At 40.3% G+C, this 24,239-nt stretch overlaps 2 protein-coding genes across 4 annotated transcripts in view; both read right to left on the reverse strand.

Moving 5' to 3' along the window:
• Positions 1-2,394: 2,394 nt before the first annotated feature.
• LOC134211511 (aldehyde dehydrogenase, dimeric NADP-preferring-like) lies at positions 2,395-23,055 on the reverse strand. Of its 3 annotated transcripts, none has more exons than XM_062688419.1 (10): positions 22,814-23,055; positions 6,159-6,192; positions 5,429-5,487; positions 4,959-5,361; positions 4,501-4,895; positions 3,124-3,321; positions 2,951-3,066; positions 2,756-2,891; positions 2,541-2,691; positions 2,395-2,476 (listed from the first exon to the last, which is right to left on the reverse strand). In XM_062688419.1, exons 2-10 carry the CDS (start codon positions 6,171-6,173, stop codon positions 2,465-2,467), a joined length of 1,485 nt encoding a protein of 494 aa, XP_062544403.1. In that variant the 5' UTR covers positions 6,174-6,192; positions 22,814-23,055; the 3' UTR covers positions 2,395-2,464. The 3 variants fall into 3 exon arrangements, with proteins under 3 accessions (XP_062544403.1, XP_062544402.1, XP_062544404.1); XM_062688418.1 differs by lacking the exon at positions 22,814-23,055 and adding an exon at positions 13,360-13,524; XM_062688420.1 differs by lacking the exon at positions 22,814-23,055 and adding an exon at positions 6,532-6,550.
• Positions 13,767-24,239, reverse strand: part of LOC134211509 (aldehyde dehydrogenase, dimeric NADP-preferring-like) — a 137,570-nt gene continuing 127,097 nt past the window's right edge. The window contains exon 11 of the mRNA XM_062688412.1: positions 13,767-14,279. Within this exon, the coding sequence (XP_062544396.1) occupies positions 14,268-14,279 (12 nt within the window). The 3' untranslated portion in view covers positions 13,767-14,267. The remainder of the gene's footprint in view (positions 14,280-24,239) is intronic.

A 24,239-nucleotide genomic window follows, 5' to 3' on the forward strand; every position in this document is an offset into this window, starting at 1 on the left:
GTTGAACAACAGGCACGAAAGTCCATCACCTTGTCTTAGTCCCCGGCGCGATTCGAACGAACTGGAGTGTTCGCCCGAAATCTTCACACAGTTTTGCACACCATCCACCGTTGCTTTGATCAGTCTGGTAAGCTTCTCAGGAAGCTGTTCTCGTCCATAATTTTCCATAGCTCTACGCGGTCTATACTGTCGTATGCCGCCTTGAAATCAACGAACAGATGGTGCGTTGGGACCTGGTATTCACGGCATTTTGAAGGATTTGCCGTACAGTAAAGATCTGGTCCGTTGTCGAGCGGCCGTCAACGAAGCCGGCTTGATAACTTCCCACGAACTCGTTCACTAATGGTGACAGACGACGGAAGATGATCTGGGATATCACTTTGTAGGCGGCATTAAGGATGGTGATCGCTCGAAAGTTCTCACACTCCAGTTTGTCGCCTTTATTGTAGATGGGGCATATAACCCCTTCCTTCCACTCCTCCGGTAGCTGTTCGGTTTCCCAGATTCTGACTATCAGTTTGTGCAGGCAAGTGGCCAGCTTTTCCAGGCCCATCTTGATGAGCTCAGCTCCGATACCATCCTTACCAGCTGCTTTATTGGTCTTTAGCTGTTGAATGGCATCCTTAACTTCCCTCAAGGTGGGGGCTGGTTGGCTTCCATCGTCCGCTGAACTGACGTAGTCATCTCCTCCGCTGCCTTGACTTTCACTGCCTGTACTCTCAGCGCCATTCAGATGTTCCTCGTAGTGCTGCTTCCACCTTTCGATCACCACACGTTCGTCCGTCAAGATGCTCCCATCCTTATCCCGGCACATTTCGGCTCGCGGCATGAAGCCTTTGCGGGATGCGTTGAGCTTCTGATAGAACTTGCGTGTTTCTTGAGAACGGCACAGCTGTTCCATCTCCTCGCACTCCGCTTCTTCCAGGCGGCGTTTCTTCTCCTGAAAAAGGCGGGTCTGCTGTCTCCGCTTCCGTCTATAATGTTCCACGTTCTGCCGGGTACCTTGCTACCTGCTGCTTATAACGTACACCACTTTTATATGGAGCTCTGAAAAGGTAATAAGCAACAAAATTGCATAAAAAACATTCATTGGGATAACTCTAGTCATTTGCAGGACGACAAAAAATGAAAACATTATCATAGCTAGTAATCGAGATATTGATCGTCAAACATTACCATTGTGTATGAAAAACAGTGAAAAAGAAAATGTTATACTTATTTCCTCCACTGTACTCTTTTGGTTAAGGTGGGAAGTTTTACACTGGCACTTGTTGAATTCCATTTTTCATGCCTTATTACGTGTTCTCTTTAATATGTTCATATGGCTACTAACTACAGGCAATGCATTTACGACTTTTTGGACTACCAAATATAACACAAAGTTTGCAGAAATTGCGTTGAAAAGTAATAAGTTGTTTAAGTATTGCCTTAGGGGTGTATATAATACCGTCTTATCCTACCTACACTACCAAAAATTCACACATTTTTATTGACAAAAACCCATAAGCGCACACATAACCGTTCTCCACGCAAACCACTTATAAAATTTATATAGAAATAAAATTTATGTGTGGTCATGAATAAGCAATACCGTCGTCGGGGGTGACAATAAGTCAAATGGGGGTGAGAATGGGTCACTGTTTCAAGTACTTAGAATGCTTGTAGAATAGATTGAATATATCTGAGGGCAAGAAGACTAAAATATAAGAGACCTTTTTGAACCATTATGTTCTACGATCTCCAGATTTTCGGTAAGAGCGATGACACATTCTCACCCCCAGACCCATTGTCACCCTTGATGGCGGTAATATAATTTATGTGTGGATCCAAATCGATTATATTAGGGTGGCGCTATTGCAAACAATTATAATCGCGACACATACACATTTAATTTTTTTCACCGGGTTCTCAGCAAAATGTTGAACTATTACCGAGATTCGCACAGCCGTGCCCCAGCAAACATGTTTTTTGCCGAGATTTTTGTCAAAATTGCTGAAAATCGGCAATTATTTAGCCGAAAATCAGCTAACAAACACCATTTTGCTGAAATATCAGTTTTCAAGTTTTGCTGGCGCTCGGCTGTGCGGATTTTTGCCGAGCTGCAGAAATAAAAACTAAGTGTGTATACTATATATAGTTATTTTTAGCAGTGTATTAGGGAAGATCCATTAATTACGTAACGCAAAAATCGGGCATTTTTGAACTGCCCCTCCCCCCCATGTCACACTTTTTGTATGAAACATCTGAAAATTTTGTATGGACCGTCACACTTCGCTCAATCCCCCCTCTCTGAGCGTTACGTAATTTGTGGACGTTCCCTTACAAATCTACGGTTTTATTGCAGAAATTTAATTAGGAACAACGTCATCAAAACAACACACAACAAAACTGCATAGTACTTATGCAACCATTCAATGCTTATATTTACAAAAAAGCATACATTATATGTTAAAAGGTTAAATAATTAAGAATCTTCCTGGAAAAGTATTAAAAAACAACTTGATGTAAAACAATGGCATTTAAAATGTCATCATATTTACCTCTGTAATGGACTTAACAAATATGGCCGAAGCAATACCCAGTCCAAACATCAACGCATATGGAAAAAACTTCAACGATAATCCTTGTCTTTTCTTCAGTAGTTTCGTCAAGAGCGACAATTTACTATCAGAGTATGGCGGGTACCGCGACCTGAAATACCAAAAAAATAATTAAATTATATTCTCTATGGAGTAAACAGTTGAACAGCTCTTACGAAGCCAACTTCTCTCCGATGGGACTGAAATTTTTAACTAGACACGACTTCTTGTGCGTAAAGGTATCAAATCCGTACTTTCCATGATAGGATCCCATTCCGCTGGGACCAACACCTCCGAATGGCAGAGTGTCGACTGTTTGGAAGAAACATATTGTAAATAATAACGCAATTCAAAAACTTATCGTAACTAACCTGCAAAGTGTCCCATAGTATCGTTGACACATATTCCACCACACGAAGTGTTTGAAACTATTATCTCTCTGTCGGCTTGGTTCTTACTAAATATATACATTGCCAAGGCTTTGTCCCTAAGAGTACAATATATGAATATTTATTTATAGGTGGATAATAACTGCAATACTTACCTAGAGTTGATAAATTGGATGGCTTCATGTGCATTTTTTACATTTACAATAGGCAAAATGGGCCCAAATATCTCATCTTGCATTACTGAATCTTTGTCTTTTACATCGATAAGGATAGTCGGCGCAATATATTTGTCGTTGGCATCTGTTTCTCCTCCAACTGCTATATTTGCTCCTTGAAGCATCCCACTCAGGCGCCTGTAGAATATGTTTGCATTCGTTAGACTTTCACCGGGTTAGACTTTTTGGATATTCCCTTATAGATATTTACCGTATTTTAGATGACCGTAAGCGGTAAGCCAGACGTGCGACGTGCGATGCGACGCGACGCGACAGTGCAATTTGACAGCCTGTTGATAATGATTGTTATTATTTTATGTGAATCGCGTCGCGTCGCATCGCTCGTCGCGTTTACTCTGGCTTGCCCCTAACAAAACCAATCCTAAACATATGTAGGTTAGGCGAAAAAAGTAAAAAAGAAAGGTAGGAAAATTCGAAATTTTCAACATTTTTAGGAAACATCTAACATTTCGGCGAGGCAAAACGCTCTAGTGGGACTATTATCTACAATGTACTATGCGTCTCCACGCACTGTCCATACCAGAATGCTGCTTCGCCGACGCGTGGTGCATTGTTCCCTAAGAGCTGCCAGCTAAAAGGCGTTTTGCCTCATAAGTTTTCCGGCAACGAAATATCACCACTTTTTTTAATGTAGGGGAAAGATGGGCAATATGCCCTAGCTAAACAAAGACTGCTTTAATTTCTTAGCTGTAACGAAATCTCAATCATATAGATAATAATCACATTTCAAAAAGTGGTGATATGTATTTCGTTGCCAGAAAACTCATGAGGCAAAACGCCTCCAAGCTGACAGCTCTTTGGGAACAACGCACCACGCGTCGTCGAATCATTCTGGTATGGACAGTGCAATGAGACGCGTAGTACATTGTATGTTGATTCCCCTAGGGCGTTTTGTCCGCCGCAATGATAGAGTTACTCCATTTCGCATCAAATCATAAAACTGTTTTTACACGGATTTTTGAATTTGGAACTGAAAACTTTTTACACGGAACGCATTCCCCGTAAATCAAATGATTGACGACAAGCCTTACTTCAAGGTACCTACATATACTTAGTTGTCGAATCATAAATCGTCGAGTCTTAAAGTAGATGTTCTGTAAGTTTCACTAATTTTCCAATTTTCCAATTTTTCTGTGTCATTATTGTTAATTGTATATAATGTGATTCTCATGTTCCTCGCTTAATTGTGTACCACTGCGGTATTTTATCATAAAGCTTATTGTATCAAAACTTTGCAGAGTACAAAACTGATAAATATAAAAATGTATTGCTTATGCTTAGAAATACTAAACTTACTTGAAATGTTGTTCGTTTATAATTCGACACAAATCCGGGCTTTGTTTCGGATTTTCTCCATACCACTCCTTAAGAACTAAACGCGCTTCTTGCAAGAATTTGCCTTGCACCTCTTTCGAACAAAGAACATAATCCGGTGCAATGCAGGTTTGACCAGCGTTTACAAATTTGCCCCACAGAATACGTCTCGTAGCAATCGGGATGTCCGCAGAGCTGTCAACATAGCAAGGGCTTTTGCCGCCAAGTTCAAGTGTGCATGGTGTCAAATTCTCCGCGCATGCTTTATGGATAACTTTTCCCACACGTCCAGATCCGGTGTAGAAAACATAGTCAAACTTTTGTTTCAATACCTCGGTAGTTTCCTTTATTCCTCCTTCAATCACACGGTAGCATGCCTAGGAAAAATAGCAGTCATTTAGACCAAAAATTACAAAATTGCAATTTCAAATTTTATGGACCTTATCCAAATACTTTGGAATAGTCTCCGCAATAAACTTTGAAGTAGCTGGAGCTACTTCACTGGGCTTGATCAGGACACAATTTCCAGCGGCAATCGCAGCAGCCACCGGCACCAAGGTTAGTTGTAATGGATAGTTCCACGCACTGATGACCAACACAACGCCGTACGGATCGTTGTAGATAGTAACCTCGTCCATCATGTTCACAAAAGTCTTCTTTGGTTTCTCCGGTTTGGCCCATTCGCGGAGGCTGAAAATGATGCTGCGCAAATCGTTTATCATGTAGTCGATTTCCATCAAATAGGCCTCCTGTTTGTGCTTTCGGAGATCCTGTGCCAGCACTTTTGCCATTTTGTCATGGTTCTCTTCATACATGCGAAGTAAGTTGTTGAGTTGTTGTTCTCTAGAAATTGGCGTGAAACAATCAGGAATTGGAGATTTTATATATTTATTTTGAAAAATAGCTTTACCTAAAATCAACATTCCTAGTTTTTCCATTAGAATAAGCTGTGTGTAGTTGTTGGACAGTCTGAAACAAGATGGAATAAGAAAATATGCAGTAGGAAGTCGAGTCAAGTACGAGACACTGAAGACGACCTTACTGTTGAGGCCGAAATACGTATCTGTCAAGGTATAATTAAGTGGTAGAATTAAATGAGATTGTACAAACTCGTCTTATGACAAGTGAAGACATTCCACTAAAAGCTCAAAATAATTTTCTTAACAAATATGCAGTATTATTCAAAAATATATAGCCTTCTGGTACAACTTAGTTGTACGAGAACGGCAAATACATATTTCAATTGGCATTAGCCGAAAATTTCAACGTAATTTCAATGGGATTTCACAGAAGGTTCTAAAATTATTTACAGTGGAATGAACTTCCCATAAATACAAATTTGCTAATAAAGAAAACACAGATACATTGCCTTTTAGAGGAGTAAAATAGGTTAAGTGATAAAAGGCACATGCAAATTTAATGAAGTAAATGACGGCTTAAGTAGGGATTGTAGTAATATCATTGTTTATTATCTTTGTTGATCAAACTTTCTGATATTTTACCAAATGAAGCTGAGATATTTAAAAGATATCTAAGGGACAGGCACAATTTAATGTTGTTCATATGTAGGTACTAAAGTACTTATCTGATAGTTAAGATTCATTCGGATTTTCTGTAATTCACTTACGAACAATACTTACATCAGCTATGTTCATGATGACAGCTTAGCAACACCTGAAATTAAATAAAATACTGGACTATAAAAAACATGTAACAAAAATAACGTATTTTGTTAAATACGAAAAATATCCTTTTACCCTTTTTTATTTGTTTCAGTTCAACATGAGGTAACAATAATTAAATCTCATACAAATTTCATTAATTAAGTTTTCAATTATTATTTTTTATTTCTAGCCACGAACCCACTCGAAAAGCACTAGGAAATATTGTTGACATTTGTAATGGATTTTACTATCCGCAAAGTCTAATTTTACTAACATTTGATACACATTTTGCTAAGCAAATTGAAGTAGCTTCCAGTAAATTTGTATAAAAAGTAGAACAATGTTGTACCTGGTTCAGCTTAGCAGGCAGCATATGAAGGTCTAAGCAGGGATGCGTTGGTAGCTGTCCTATTACGCGCGTGGGACGCCACCATGCCGAGGAAAGCCCTGCCGAGAAATGGCAGACGCTCGGTATATTGGTAGAGTGCCGAGATTGCGGCCATTCGATCAACCTGCCTCAAGGCTAGACGAAGGATGCAACGTGACCGCACCGAGGATGAAAGAGCGAACCGCCGCACGCTAGACCACCCTGACTAATCGAAAATCATTAGGAGGAAATTTTCATTAGCATTTGAGATGGTCTTCAGTAAAACTCAATTTGAAAAAAATCATCGAAAATCAATCAATAGTAGTATGTATGAAAGGGCATGAGTTTTTCTGTCCATTTCCGATTAAAACGCCTGCCCGACTCTGTCCCATCGCATAAACGACATATGTGGAACATACTATAAAATTGCCCTTTTCCGCAATTAATCGTCAGAAATCATTTTTGTAACTGGATCACCGTCACGAATCGTGTATTCTGTCAACATCCTTGTTTTGAATAATAATAAACAGTGAAAGTGTTGATTAAGTACAATTACTGATCAAACATTGTTGGGTCTTTCTTTTCTAAATAAGCAAATAAATGATCGCAGCAGGCTTTGGAATTTTGAATTTTTTAACAAGGTTCATCGAAATTAGGTGACAAACAACATTTCTGAAGAAATCACACTTTAAAAACGTTGTTTGACCGATTTGACGTATGGGACTTTTATGCGAATATCGCTAAAAATTGTGAATATTATTCAAAATGTCGGCATTAATGTATATTGAAACTTCGCCGAAGACACCTCTGGTCTATTTCATTATTTGAATGACTGATAGGTTTTTTCCATGTTTGGACAAGGTGCGCCGTGAAGTGTGAAGCTGCGAAACTGGCCTTTAACAATACCATCGAGAGCAGTAAGGGAGCTCTTCACCCCCGTACAGTCCCCGGATAGGATGGCGAGAATTATCGAGGTACTCTTCTTGTCCAGAGCCACAAGTCCCTGGCCTCCTGCACCGCAAGGCAATATGGGTGCGGCCGAAGTGATGGCTCCGGTGACGAACGAAGAGCTACTCGCTGTGACCAAATCCTTGGTAACGAACAAAGATGCAGGGCCTGATGAAACATGTTCAGGCTAGACCTGCTGATGAGTGTAGATTCCCCGAATAATGGAAAAGGCAGACACTGGTGTTGTTGCCGAAGGCCGGAAACCGCTGGGCAAGGATGTTAACGATCATTCAGTAATTTGCGTTCGATCATTTAGTACTTTGTCAATAACACATTCCAGAAGCTGAATTTCAAATTATGTTGTATGGTGGACTTCTAGTGCGAAGGTTTTTCTACAACTCTGCCTAATGGTTCGTTGTTTGAATTCCATTATTAACGGAGTTATAGCTATAGTTTCAGTAACTTAGACTAAATGATAACAAAATTCCAATCATTTAGTTTAAGTTACTGCAACTAGCGCTCTAACTCCGTTATTAGTTGAATTCTAATAACGAGCCATTAGGCAAAGTTGTAGAAAAACCTTCGCACTAGAAGTCCACCATACAACATATTTTGAAATTCAGCTTCTGGAATGTGTTATTGACAAACTACTAAATGATCGAACGCAAATTACTGAATGATCGTTAACATCCTTGCCGCCGGGTGATCCAAGGGCGTATAGACCAATCTGTCTTATAGACACGACGGACAAGTTGCTAGAAAGGATCATCCTCAACAGGCTGACCCCGCACTCAGAGGGTACGGACGCGCTGTCAAGCAATCAGTTCGGTTTTCGCAAGGGTAAGTTCACGTTGGACGCTATTAACTCGGTAGTAGAAACCGCCGAGATAGTGATCCAATAGAAAAGGCGAGGTAATCGATATTGTGCGTTAGTGACACTTGATATGAAGAACGCATTCAACAGCGCAAGGTAGGATACCATCACGCTCTCGATACACCGGCTTATCCTGCCGGTGGGCCTGTAACGGATTTTGGAAAGCTATTTCTAGAACCGTGTACAGTCGCGATTCGCTGGTTGGGATTTTAATACTTGAGTCACTTTTTAGTTGGGCCTCCGCTGGCTGGATCATGATGGTCCAACTAAAAAGCAACCTTACGTCAGAATTCAATGTAAACACGGAAAGCGGGCTTGCGCGTCACTGGACATCATTTGTGATGTTCAAGTCGAAATACAACAAAAAACCGAATTCGTTAGTTGGGCCGAGGTTGTAGCCCAACCAGCGAATCGCGACTGTACTGTTATACGATACCGATGCCAGTCAGAGAAGCGTTCATATTACCGCAAGAGTTCCGCAAGGTTCAATACTGGGCCCGGTATTATGGAACCTTATGTACCACGAGATGCTGAAGCTAAAGTTCCCTCCTGGTGTTAAGATCGTCTGCTTCGCCGATGGCGTAACCTTGGAGGTCTTCTTCTTCTTCTTCTTCGTTGGCACTACATCCCCCACTGGGACATTGCCGCCTCGCAGCTTAGTGTTCATTAAGCACTTCCACAGTTATTAACCGCGAGGTTTCTAAGCCAATTTCTGCATTCGTATATCATGAGGCTAGCACGATGATACTTTTATGCCCAGGGAAGTCGAGATAATTTCCAAGCCGAAAATTATCTAGACCGGCACCGGGAATCGAACCCAGCCACCCTCAGCATGGTCTTGCTTTGTAGCCGCGCATCTTACCGCACGGCTAAGGAGGGCCCCTTGGACTAAGGAGGGCCACCTTGGAGGTCTACGGTGAGTCAATTCCCGAGGTAGAACTGATCTCAGCACACGCGATCAGCACGGTGGCGGATTAGATGAGCGCTAATCGCCTGGAGCTCGCTCAACGTAAGACGGAGGTGGTTATCGTCAACAACCGCAAGTCGGTTCAACATGCAGTGATTTGTGTGGGTGAAGTCGCGATCACTTTTAAGCGGAGTTTAAAGCTCTTTGGGGTCGTTATTGATGACAAGCTGACCTCCGACAGCCATGTCGGCTGTACGTGCTAAAGGGCTTCGACTGCTGTTGCGGCATTGTCGAGGATGATGTCCAACAGTTCCAAGATGTGTGCCAGTAGACGTAGGCTACTAGCAGACGTTGTCGTATCTATTCTGAGATACAGGAGCCCGTCCTGGGCAAGAGCTCTGGAGGTAATCAGTTACCTGCGGAAGCTGAAGAGCTCGTACCGCTTGATGTGTCTCAAAGAAATATCGGTGAGCATTGTTCGGTGTAACGAACGTGCTTCCCGTTTGCTGAACTCCATCATCGTCAACCATCCTGATCAGCGCAACTGTACATGAGCCAAAAAATCACCGACCAATCAGCGAATGGCTTTTATCGGCGCTGTACACAAAATCGCTTTCTATACAAACATCAAACTTTTTCTTCTTTGTTTTTTATTGTTCCGATATTTTTCTATAAAAGAAAATCACTCATGTGTACTCATTGTCAGTTCAAATAAATTGTTCGAAGTGGAAAGATCGGAGTTTTTTTCTTCCCGAAGGAAACTTCCCTGAGGAATAGCTGCTGGAATCGAGACCTTCTGCTGCTGCCGATCAGACTGGTGATGCGTTGCTTCGATCAACCTTGCCACTCGCCACCCAATATAAGGAAGAGTTAATTAAAATAGTAAGGTTCTTTTCAGAACCAGAGGTTTCGAGGCGAACTGAGTGCAGGTTGGGAGGGCATGCAGTAGTCGATGGTGGTGACAAGCTATCTCCGTCATCACATCGTTGGATTTGGCATATTTTGTGGTTGCCATTCCGCCGGTGCTTTGGGCACTCTCCATCAGTACTGGTAGTTTTCGTGATCGTCATGTAAAAGCGAAAACAGTGGCATTTTCATTTTCAAGAGACCAACGAGACTGGATGCCAGTCACCTGTCACATTACAAGCAGGTAATGTTGCTTTGTTTTGAAATCTAAATTTCTAAATAGTTTTAATAGATCTGGCAAATAACGATGACTAATCGATAAGATGATTTTTGAATTACAAGTAACATTTTTGAAGAAAAAAACAGCTTGTTTACAATAGTTTGATGGGCTTTCATGAAATAAAAATCCGTGAAAATTTGTGCGGATTCCTTTCATTTTTTATGTGTTCTATGAAAACGGGAGAGAATAAAATGTAAATATCGCGTGACTTGTCTCAACAAAGATGAAAATCTCAGTACTGCTCTCCATAGGCTCTATCAAGACATTCATAAAATGTGTCCTTTAAATCGTCAGATGTATCGTTTGTCGGTGCGGGGGCTGCCACCTTTTAGGTATTGCTGACGCGATACGGCGTTCCATCAATCAGCCGCTGGATTCCATGGAGATGCTGTTTGAGCCGCACCTCCTGGTGGACAGACGCTCAAGGCGTACCTTCTCACTCCAGCCGATCGCAGAAGGACAATCATGAAGACGTTTCACTATCATCCCAGTTCTGTATTAGACTTTGAAACTAACTTTTGACCCCGGGAGAAACTGCCGCCTCAGAAGGGGGCTAGCCTAGACCCCGAACTGCTAGTCCAGAGCCAACGACAGCTCATTGGGTGGACACCAAAGGCCTCTTTTGCTCCCGGGGTCCAGGGCGTTGAACGGAGAGTAAGTTTCCGGCGAGAGGTTCTTTTAGTGAGAGAGAATACATAATTTTAATTACATTTATTCAGAAAACGGGCAAAGCAAGGGGCTGACCGGTGGGTTAACCGGCGATTTGTTGAGTTTGCCGTATCCATGATGGTAAGTGCACTCTATGCGGCTTTCTTGCTGAGAAGCACACGCTCCAGTGTGCTATCGATGTTCGGTTAACCCCACATGGTTTGTTGTTGGCCCAACAATGGCGATCGACTGCAGGATTGGTCTTCGTCGTCGAACTATGAAGGGCGGGGGGTGGCGTATCACATTGTTGGATTGTCGAGTCTATCTCCGGCACTTCTACAGCATAGGCTTCTTCCTAACGCCTGAGTGGGCCTAATATACGGATACCAGGATACGGATCGATAATGCTCACCGCACATGAATATTGGGCTTACTCAACCGACGTTGCCAACGAACCGATATCAACTGTCTTTTACGCACATTCTATTTGCGTTCTCGGTTTTCGACCGGCTGGGCATGGAGCCAACTTCAGGGTGTTGTTCCTCCCCGACTGCTTCAGCGACCTGCACTGTTGCATCCACACCGCATTGTACGACTTCACTACAAACGCCCAAAAATTCTCCGCGAACTTTGACACCGCCCCGATAGGTCAAACCAAAATCAAACCCCTTTGATTTTTTCTAACCGAGCCGCCAGCTGTCAAATGGTTGTTCGAAAAACTTCACACACAACCAAAGCAGCAACCGAAGCATTTTCTTGGGGGCGGCGAGCGTCAATGTTGGTCTAACGTGTTTGAGCGTGTGTACGCTACATTAAAGGTAACGTCAACTATGCAACGTTAATAGTTGATTAACGTTAACAAGGTTACTAAGCATTGTACTTAGAGCCATGTACTATTAGACAAAGTTGTAGAAAAACATCACGCTAATGTCCATCATGCATTATATTTCAAAATTCAGCATCAGGACACCATTTTATCCATTTTACACAGTTTTGAGAAAACAACAAAAAACTGTTTTTTTAAACTCTAATGAAATTCAATTTAAATGGAACGGTAGTACTTAGTAGCGATGGAAATTTTCTTAGACCTGAAATTCAGCAAATAAATTATTCCGAATTGAACTTTCCTAAAAGAAAGTGTTCCAAAAGTTTTACTTCTACTCTAGTATAAGTAATAAAAATGAACTATGTGTAAAGCGGCGATACTAGTTTGATTCGTGAAGAAGAGCTCTCCTAGTGGCGTATAGTGGCAACTTTGTGAAGTAGTGCATTAGCTAATATCACCACCCCCGCTGAGCGTAGGAGCTACATTTCAGCTAGTATAGGGAAGCAATTTCCTATTATGGACCCCCAGGGGGTCTACAATAGGGCGAATTCAGTCAGACTTTAAAATGTTAATTTCAACGAATAACGTCGAGTATTTGAGTGTTTTATGTATGTATCGTGAAAATGAGATGCAGAGCTTGATATTAGATATCACGCAAAATTAATATTTTGAAAATTTCCACTCCTTATGCCAGGAAAAGCAAAATTTCGCTACTAGGTGGGTCCACTATTGGGCATTTTACCCTATCTTTTATTCAAATTTTTAGTTGTCCCGTTTTTAATGAAAATCAGTCGGATTCGACTCAATTTTGAGTAGTTAATTTTAAGCTTGCACTTCCAGTTCAACAACTGCAAGCAGTACTCCATAATTAGTCTTCAAAGTGCGTGCACATATGTAGTTTCTCAAAAAACGAAAAAAAATCATACATTCAGGAACAAAATTTTTGTTATGGTTTTTTTTTTGCCAGATTACGTATTTTTGGACGAGGATTCAGAATACATAAAAATCTCACGGTTTTGTTATGCATACGAGTTGAACTGTAAGGCCGTTCGAATATAATGCCGTCTATAATGGACTGAAAAGCTACAAAACTATTAAAAACGAAACATGGTAACAAACCCAAGATTTTTTTTTATTCAGTTCAGAGTCCATTACTGATATCAATTTGCAATTCATTATCTAAGTATGTTTACATCCATGCCGGCTAATCTTTAAAAAATCTTATCTAATTACTAACGTCTATTTTAAGCGCCGATAACACTGTTATGCCGGAGATTATGATTGTAAATTACCCTTAGAATTCATGATGCTATTACTTATTGAACCACATCATTCAAACAATTATTATCACATAGCATTGCAATGCTTTTGATAAACACTACAAATATTTACTCCTAGAACTTAGTTTTAAAAAAACTTACCTTAATTTATAAAAGTAGAAGGACTTTCAATGTGTAAATTCACTAACGTTCGCCGTGCTGGTCAAAACAATACTAAGCGTTGCAGGGGTTAAATCGATCGCACTTAATCGCAGCAGAACAGCAGCGGTAAATATTCGGTTATTACAAGTGTTCGTCAGCGTGTGATAAGGCAACTGATAGGGAAAAAAAGACAGAACACTTTTGTGATGGCTGGAAGTGAAGCACGCTAACAGGAACAGCGCATGCGCAAATTACATTCGATGACTGTGCCGATTGTTCACATTTCTTTCGAGCTCTAGCAAATAGTATGTCGACAACGGGAATAGCTTACGCCTCAAGTTGCAGGTGCACCGTCCCAGCCCGCGTATCATACCGAAGGAGTTTCTTTCGAAATAAATTGTACATAATTCTTCAGTTCAAAATATGATTTTATTATTCACCAAACTGACTCGTTGGAAAGTAGTTCAACAAATTAGATAACAAATAACATTCAAATTTCCCTTTTTATAAACTCAATTGATGACCTTCGCTAGTTTTTGGCATTTTCTATTAAATAACCATTGCTATTGCCAAACTGTAGGACAGCATAACTTCATAAATTGTCTAACGAAAATGTTTAAAACTTAGCCTGCGTACATCCCGTATGTGAAAATTAAAATCTTTGAGTATGTGCTTAAGTCATTGAAAATGCGAATACATTAATATGTACGATTGAAACCTATACCCAGTTGTAAAAATTGCAATATCAAGAGGGAGGTCTATCACAAATATCTCATGGAAATGGAACAAAATGTATTCATCCTCCGTACAACACGCCCTGCACACGTTCTAAAGCATAGCTTATGATTTTGCAGTCTCTTTGTGGGCCCAGCAGCTCAATCCATTTGCTAATTGATGACTCGTTCCATCTATTCATCGTCCTGAAATGAATCGAAACATATTTTTCATAAAAGTAGTCTATTTGAAGGCGTTGGAGAAGCAAACCAAATAATGGGGACAAATGCAAATCCTAACCCAAGTTATCACTATTGTCCTAAATATATAAGAACTATACCGTAACAATGCTCTTTTTCGCCAAATTCGTATGAGACTAAAAATATTTTTTAAAATGCTATGCGTTTATTCGAAACTAATATTCTGTTATTATCGGGCTCTCCAGTAGCCTAGCGAGCAAAGGCGTAGGATTGCCAATCCGGAGATGGCTAGTTCGATTCTCAGTCTGGTATAGGATGTTTTCGGGGTGGAGACATTCTCGACTACCTGGACATAGTGTATCCATTGTACTTGCTCAAATGATACCAAATGAATACTCCGTTAGAATCAAGTACAGGGACATTCATTTGTTTCAATTCTACCAGTTTTAAAGAAAATTATCGTAATAGAATAAGCGAAGTGTAAAATTGATTTAGTAACGTAGCTTTCCTTGTAATAAGCAAGGATCGAACGAAATTCCGTATGGCAAAGTAGCACCGGAAAGCTGTCATCTCTTCTCATCTCATTTCAGAAAAACTAACTCTTCATAGCTGTAAACTTAGCTCGACTGATTGCGCAAAAGTGCAATAATTTGTATTGGCCTAATTCAACAAAGATAATTTGAATACGCAAAGGAAATAACAAAACATTGATTTTTACAGTTGAAAGATAAAGGTGCCTATGATTCTTTTCATAAACTCTTTCAAAAAATAAAAATGAAAGAAATCTAAAGTGACCCGCAACAAAAATAAATTTACCTGCATTCTTACCAAATCATCAGGTCGTAATTAATAATTATGTTTAGATGAGAAAATTTGTGTCCACAGTTATCAACTTTGAGGTTTCAGAGGATCGGCTCAACACTGAAGCTGACAATATGACGTCCCAAACCCCTTAAGGTGCATGGGGGATTGGTAGGGTAGCGCGTGAGCTGCTTCGGTAGAAGATTGAGTGATCTGCTTGTGCTGAGGTAGGAGTGTCGTAGCGAGTTAGTTTCTCATATTGAGTTCTCCAAATGAATAAAAGTAACATGAACGTCAAGATTAGGAGGCGTGTGATCATATCAAAAATTTATATAATCACTTTTGCCAATAAAAAAATGTTTAAACAAGTGTTGTTTTTCAAGTTTGAACATTCTTAAATTTGACCACTACAGGTTTAGATATAAAAAGATTCTTCGGGCCTAATATGAGCGTAATAAGTCTCAAGCCACCTCAAGCCGCCATTTCCTTCGTCTAGAAAAGTTAGCACAAATTGTATGCTTAGTTGTTGTTTATACGATAAGAATTTGCGGAAATACTGTTCTGTAGCACAAGTAAATTACAATGTGTAGATGAGTAAATAAATAGGTATTAGCATTAGCATTAGCATTGAGCAATTCGCGCAAATTCGTAGGTGGTACAAGCCAAGACTATTGTATGAGAGTAGCATCACTTTCATCCGTTACCACAGATATTGATTTGGGACTAATCACTATCTCTTAGATGGAAGCAATGTACCCTCCAATAGTCGAGATCTGACGAGCCAGGAATTGAACCCACGACCTCCTGCTTATAAGGCAGAAGCGGTAGTCACTAGACCACCGAGCTCGTCAGATGAGTAAATAAATAGGTATGTCCTCAAATGAAAGCACAACATAATGTCCGCTAATGGGCCCTTCCTTAGGTAAGATGTGCGGCTACAAAGCTGGAACATGCTGAAGGTAGCTGGGTTCAATTCCTTGTCGGTTTTCGGATTGAAAATTTTCTCGATTTTCCTGGGCATAAAAGTATCACCGTGTTAGCTTGATGATATACGCATGCAAAAATGGTAACTTGGCTTAGTAACCTCGCTGCTATTAATTGTGGAAGTGCTTTATTAACACTAAGCAGCGAGGTAACAATGTCCCAGTGAGCGATGTAATAATATGAAGAATCACGTCGTCTTCAGTGTCTCGTACTTGACTCGACATCTCGAAGTCTTCCGTTCAGCCCAATTTTCTATAGGAAACAATGGGACAGGATTTCTCGTCGAACGCAACTTGTTGCGATTAAATTGGGTATACCCCGTTAGGCATAAGCACGTTAGGTATAAAGACGTTTGACATAAGTACGTCAGGCATAATGTACGTTCGGACTGTACGTAATGTACGTAATGGACTTTAGGCATAAAATGACCCAACGAACAACCCATGACATAAAGAAGGCAGAATTATGCCAAACGTCCATTATGCCTAACGTACTTATGCCTAACGGCCATATGCTTAACGTCGCGGACCCATTAAATCGGTTAATGATAAGTACCAATAAAATTGTCAAGACTATTTGCGTACATAAACACATACGTGTTATAGGTATGTAGTAGAACCTGTCGTTGTGGGTGGGCAGAAAACACGGGGAAGTCAACTTCTTCCTGACACAATTCCTGTCGGGCCATGGATGTTTCAGAAAGTATCTGCACAGATTGGGACACGCAGAGTACCTTCTTTGACACCTAAACACGTGTTTTTCGACTGTCCCCGATTTAGGACAGAACGAAGTGTGATCTCAGCGGGCAGCGCTCGTAATATAAGCTCCGAGAACATCGTGCAATAAATGTGAAAGAACGAGAATACGAGGAACGAAGTAGGCAGAGCGGTAACGCAGACCATGTTGTCGTTGCAACTAAAATGGCATGAAGACCAGAGGGCATCTGGAAGCGATCACAGTAGAACGGTCAGTTACGGGGAAGCTTCCGCCGTCGGGGGACTTCCTGTCGGAGTAGGATAGATCCGCCGCCGGGGATTATCTGAGTAAGCTGCGATCGAGCCGGGAGCTTAATGGCTCAAGATGATAGAAGATTGGTTTCGATGAGTTTCCGCCACCGGGGAGCTTCTAACTCATCGGAATAGACAAGATCCACCGTCGGGGACTAGACCTAGTAGATCGTGACGCGTTATAGTACTGGTTTTGTGTCGTCGGAGCACCATTGAACCGGACGCTATGCTCCACCCGGAATCACTGGACCGACTTCGGCACCGGTCATTCGCTGAAGTAAAAAAGGGCTCAAGAATTGCCCCGATCCACAGTGGTTAAAATCCCGAAAAACGTGATCGTCAGCTTTTTCGGTATGAAATCGTGTTTTAAATTGCATAGTATGTTCAGCAAGTATGTTGCATACATCAAGGGGTATCATTTGAGAAAAATTTATTTTTGATTAATTCACCTAAAAGTGAGATAGAAATTTTATTTTTTCAAAATTTGTTGAAACAAAATGGCGTCTTTGGGAAAGTTGTCAGAAATAATGTACAGAAAAACTTTGTCAAAGACACTACGGGTCTATCTATTGAAACTAACAAAAAATGACTCAATTTTAGATAATAGGTCATTTAACCCTATAAAAATTGGTATTATTATTATTATTATTTATTCAGACTAAGGCCGAAGTGGCCTGTGTGGTATATAAGAGTCTTCTCCATTCGGCTCGGCTACACGTCGCCAACCACGCAGTCTACGGAGGGTCCGCAAGTCATCTTCCACCTGATCGATCCACCTTGCCCGCTGCGCACCTCGCCTTCCTGTGCCCGTTGCATCGTTGTCGAAAACCATTTTCACCGGGTTACTGTCCGACATTCTGGCTACGTGCCCGGCCCACCGCAGTCGTCCGATTTTCGCGGTGTGAACGATGGATGGTTCTCCCAACAGCTGATGCAATTCGTGGTTCATTCGCCTCCTCCACGTACCGTCCGCCATCTGCACCCCACCATAGATGGTACGCAGCACTTTCCTTTCGAAAACTCCAAGTGCGCGTTGGTCCTCCACGAGCATCGTCCAGGTCTCGTGTCCGTAGAGAACTACCGGTCTTATAAGCGTTTTGTAGATAGTCAGTTTGGTACGGCGGCGAACTCTCAGCGAAACTCAGCCAGGTCGGAGCGTCTTGCGGAGTCCAAAGTACGTACGATTTCCAGCCACCGAATTTCTCTGCTGGTGTCATTTTTCATAAAAATTGGTATACAATAAATAACTTTGCATTGTCGAATTTTTGAGGTTGACAATGTTCTAGAAACTTATTCAGCACATAAAAATACAGCATTCAACTACCAAATCATAACAATATTTTCAATTGTTAGAAGGAAATTCGAGATTTACGAACAAAACTACACATTTTTCACACCAAAATATCTCGCAAGGTGGCAAAAAGTGGCAGCCAAATCAGTGCACATTCGAAAGATAAGCTTCAAAGCATTCAATTACAAGTGGTTTTATTTGTATCTCATTGTATCCTCGTCAGAGTCATTCTTGATATATGAGCATGAGCATGAGCAGGATGACCATACAATTCGTAGTTGCTACTCCGTGATTGACCAGAACGGTCGAAGTTGCACAAGGAACCAATAGATGGAGACTGGGAATGGTTTCACATCATCAATGTGCACAGTGCGAGAGTTCTGTTATTCAAAGAGTCAATAACGGCGCCGGCCACGTCCTTATGGTCATCGGCAGTGGCGCCGGGAGTGGGTGGGACAAGTAGGACATGTCCTACGCATGAAAATACCTGGGTAGGACAGTCGAAGCATTGTCCTACCCATGATAATGGCATAAGAAAATACCAAATTTAATCAGATGTTTGATAGTTTATCAGAGGCTAAACTGACAATCGAGGAGGTTTCGGGGATTGTAAAGGAGAACTCTTTTGCGAAAAGCACCTCAGAATCTGTGAGGAATTCTTTCTATTCCAAAAAGTTTCAATTATGTTTTGAGATTTTCGAAGAAGTTTCTAATAGTGCTGCTCTTCCATAAAATTGTTGAATATTTTTGGAAGTACGTTATTATTTCTGCTAGCTCAGGGAGGCTCAGATTATTTCTAAAATTTTATAATAGTTGACAGAGCAACAGGTGAATTTAACAAAAGTTGAATATCTAAACGAGGATATAGCTAAATAGCTTAGCCTAGACTGACTAATAGTCAGTGACTATATACTTGTCAATGGTATCTTCTCCGTGACTTATCAGAACGCTACGATCCAAGTGAATAAAGGTTGAGATTTACCACCTATTCTGGATATAGGATGGGTGTACCAATTGTCGCCATACATAAGAACAACTATATTAAAAAAATAAGTAAAAGGCATGTGGGTGAACTTTATATATCAAGGGAAAGGTTTTACTTCCTGCTCCTTAGAGCAGCTGTGAAAACCACAATAAAATTTGTTATTATCCTCATAATTAATTAATCCATAATAGGAACGCATGCACCAGTTGTGGCACTATTCTTAATTTTGGTTCCTTATTTGGCAAATCCCATTGTTTTCTTATGGGACTGGCCAAATAGGGACCACTAGTGCGATAACTGGTGCAAAGGACGTCAAAAATGAAGGAAAATCAATTTTTACAATTATGTTTTGCTTGTTTTGGAGGAGATCAAAGGTGTTATCGTATCATATGAATATGCTTTATCGATATGAACTTGGTTTGCGATGATTTGATTGGCCATTTGGCATATAAAGCACTAGTGCGACAACTGGTGCTAAAGCCACAACTGGTACATCTAGCCTACACGTTTCAGAGCGCTCAAATATAAATCAATAATGGCGCCAGTCAGTTGGGAAAGGCGAGAAATGTTAGTGTGTAGTTTTTTAAGCTACTAGAGACTGAGAATACCTCTGCCACAGAAGTATAGATCAATGATTCACTTAGAAAAGTGATGTAGTCTATGCCACATTATGAAATGTATTCTTCAGCCGATGTCTATAAGGCAGAAGCGGTAGTCACTAGACTGCCGAGCTTATCTCCGGAAGTTAAACTAAACAAAAGATATGCAAATATGAACTAGTTTATAATGATTGTAGCACATTCGGATGTGTGACAGCAAGTCTTTGAGGAAATTTGGAGTATAGTTATTTTTAAGATTTCTAAAAACCCGTAAATAGTACTGAACACTCTGAAAAATTCTTGGACGATCATAAGCTTTACTGGTAGACCATAGCGATGTTTCTGGAGATTGCTAAAGGTTCGAATTCCTAGAAGCTACAGATAATTGACCTTTCCCGTCAAAAGTTGCATCTCGTTTCATTGTCTCAATCGTTTCTTTGGCTTATTTAAGGTTAACTTTTCTAAGGAACCCATATTTTTAAGCCTCTAACAATTTCAAAAATCGAAAACAAAAGCCGAACAAGTGTTTTTTTTATTTTAAATTTTTTAAATACTTAAGGGTTCTTTGGAGAAGTTGACCTTAAATAAAATATACAATCGATTGAGCGAATAAATAATGAAATCCATAACCACTTCTAAAAATTCATAAAGAAGAAGACATGCTTCTAAGAAATGAACTACGAACTCTGGAAGTGTAATGATTGTCTTAATAGTCATAGCGAGTTTTATAACTTATCCGAGGATGTCCGAAAAAATCTTTTGAAATCTGAGAGGATCTCCGGAAAGTCCTTGAAATTCAGTTTTTGTCCTACCCACGTCTCGGAACGTGACCGCGCCTCTGGTCATCGGGGAAGGGAAGGAATATTTGTGTGACATTCGTTGTTACTAGAGACCGAGAACACCTCTGCATCTCCACGAATGTCACAGGAGTTGGACGTTGTTGGTAAGGATGGGTAAGGATTAAAGTAACATAGGTCTGGATTCACATTGGTATGTGATGTGATCTATGAAACTAGGAACAATAAACATGCAGACACTACTACAACACGGACAGAATTATTAAGATACAGTTTTACTTAGTATAGAAACGAGTATTAGCTCATTTCTTGTTCTAGCACTGCTAGATCATATGATAGATATTATACTTTGATTACAGCTTACACTACGTAAGAAATATTAGGCGGAGAGGAAGAAACATCAAATCAAATAATATATGAAACATGTAGAGTAGAGTATTACCAATAACATGTTCCCATATCAATCATACATATTTGTAAAATGAGCGACTTCGTCGCAATATGTGTCATTTTTTTATTGAAAAGAAAATAAGAAAGATAATAGTTTCCATTTAGCTTTGCGAACAAATGCGTGGGATAACCTTTCCGTAGATTGCAAGTTTGATTGTCGATCCCGGTCAAGCATGTTTTCGGGTGGAAAACATTTTCGACACCCTGGGCATAAATGTATCTTATGTGGGAACCACAATGCATACACTAATAAGTTGAAAAACAGGCCAAGATTTTGTTGAAAACAGTTTGAGCTCCAATTAATTGTTTTTGATGGTGATTGATATTGGCACATGATATTAATGCAGGGAGCAGTCAACCTATGGACGGTGAGAAAAATGAAACCGGAGAGAGATCGCGAAAGTTATAAATATCTCCCAGTATTCTATTTGGTCTATAATTATTAGCGGTTAAGATAAATGTGTAATTGTTTGACATTGTTGAGTAAAAAATTGACAAAATTCATTCAGCGACATATAGCGATTTAGTATTTCTATTGTGTGTATTTGTTGAAGTATAATACAAAAATTGATACCTTGAAACATCGAATGATATCAAAATGTATCAATAACTACAACTATCTCAATTCCCAATGACTTGTGTGTTACAGATCTTGCTAATTGTTCCATAAGCACTTCATTGTTCAAAGCCACAGAGAAGATTTCTTTTGATCTAGGGTAAAATGCCCAATAGTGGACCCCCTAGTAGCGAAATTTTGCTCTTCCTGGCATAAGAAGTGGAAATTTTCAAAATATTAATTTTGTGTGATATCGATATCTAATATCAAGCTCTGCATCTGCTCTTCACGATACATACATAAAACACTCAAATACTCGACGTTATTCGTTGAAATTAACATTTTAAAGTCTGACTGAATTCGCCCTATTGTAGACCCCTGGGGGTCCATAATAAGAAATTGCTTCCCTATAGTCGAGTAATTTTACTTTTCATAGCATTTCTAATCTATGTAATCAAATCATAGGACTGTAATGTAGGTTCCCCCAATGGAATTTCATAGCAAAATATTTACATTGTGCTGTAATAATGCAAAAATGGCTGGAGGGTCCACTATTCGGCACTTTACCTCAACTGTACCTACGAATCGAAGAATTGAAAGGCTATGGGATCTATTGGCGTGTTGTGTGATAAATACAGCAGAAAAGACTTTAGTTGTGGTAGAAGTAAAAAAAAGTAAACAGAAAGAACGCCTCTTTCGATACGAAAACTGATTTTAAGATTTTAGTGGAATGTATTTACTTGTCACAAGAGGAGCCTGCACTACTCCATCCAACTCAGCTAACTCCACCACCCCCACTGCACCCTCGACAGACACGCACCCCGACCCCAACAGCAAGGCCACCCCCAGCGCCTCGCACTCGACTCGACTTCGTATCTACTTGAAGTCGAGTCAAGCACGAGACACCGAAGACGGCCCCACCGCCGAGGCCGAAACACGCATCCGCCAAAGGCACAATAAAGTAGTGGAACCGAACGGAACAGCACAAGCTCGTCCTATGACCCCTTTCGATCCCACCACCCTCTTTAAAATAGAGCCTACAAAGGAAAAACAACATGAAACACGCTCACCAAATTCATCTTCCGCTTTGCAGTTCGAAGCCTGCAGGAACAGCACTTTAAATTTGCTAATGCACCATTCGTATATATAAAAACTACACACGCGCTTCACGTTCGATCGTAATTAATATCCACGATACCCACTTAACAAATAGAAAAACACCATCAATAGAACACTGAATCGGCTGGGTGGCGTAGCCCGAATCACCATCCGCCGAATTTTGCAAAATGCCAAAAACTAGACAAACCGACGCGCAAACAAAATTACGTGCGTTCACAACCATGGCACACTCGGATCTCCCTCGTCAGAGTCATTCTTGATATAAGATAAATATTTATAATTAACTAGTCGACCCAGCTGACGTTGAACTCCGTCATCCTCCGCAGCTAAGCGGTTACTGATGAAACCAAAATTTCCAGCATTTTCCATTTTTCAGAACTAACTCTTCGTAGCTTAGTAGGGAAAGCAACAGTCTAGCGTACTGGTTTCGTGGAATGGAACTAAATCCATTACATGTTTTGCATATGCATGAATCTAATTTCAGACATAGTAATAAAGACCGGTTGATTTTTTAATTATAAATATTTATCTTATACCAAAGAATGACTCGAACATGTTAAAAAATAGTTATTTTTCAATAACAAATATCTGACATACCAGACATAACATAACCATAACCAGAACGCGTTATGGTTCTTTCATCTCGTGCTCTTGAAAAAAATATTGGAAAAGCACGTGGTTTACAAAATGGCCGATTTCTGGCTTCATTCTATAATCACCTGAAACTAACAAAATATGACTCAATTTTAGATAATAGGTCATTTAACCCTATCCAGTTTTCCGCTAGCGGTAATGGCCGCCAGCTTGTCTGCGGGTCAGTCTCTGATTCGACGTATGTGGAGGTCAACTGCACCCACCGTTCGAGCATTTTGATCAATGTAGTATATAAAAAGGCTTGGATTCACTTAATCAGCACCTTCTTTTGTGCCACATTGGCCAAAATGCTCCGAGCGGTGGATGCAGTTGACCTCCAGAAATGTCAAATCAGAGACTAACCCGCAGGCAAGCTGGCGGCCATTACCGCTCGCGGAAAACTGGATAGGGTTAAATGACCTATTATCTAAAATTGAGTCATATTTTGTTAGTTTCAGGTGATTATAGAATGAAGCCAGAAATCGGCCATTTTGTAAACCACGTGCTTTTCAAATATTTTTTTCAAGAGCACGAGATGAAAGAACCATAACGCGTATGGGGCTGAAATAATGGAAGATCGTTTGCTTAGTTATGCTGAACAATCATAATTTGAGTTTCGGCACTGTATGAAAACTATTATACCAGTTTTGGGCTTTTGGAAATGTATGTAGATAAACGTGTGGTGAATTTGTAATTCACCACGGGCTTCGTTCTATAATCACCTTCAATCAGGGTAGAAATATT

This window comes from Armigeres subalbatus, chromosome 2 (assembly GCF_024139115.2).
Source record: "Armigeres subalbatus isolate Guangzhou_Male chromosome 2, GZ_Asu_2, whole genome shotgun sequence".
NCBI classification, from domain to species: domain Eukaryota; kingdom Metazoa; phylum Arthropoda; class Insecta; order Diptera; family Culicidae; genus Armigeres; species Armigeres subalbatus.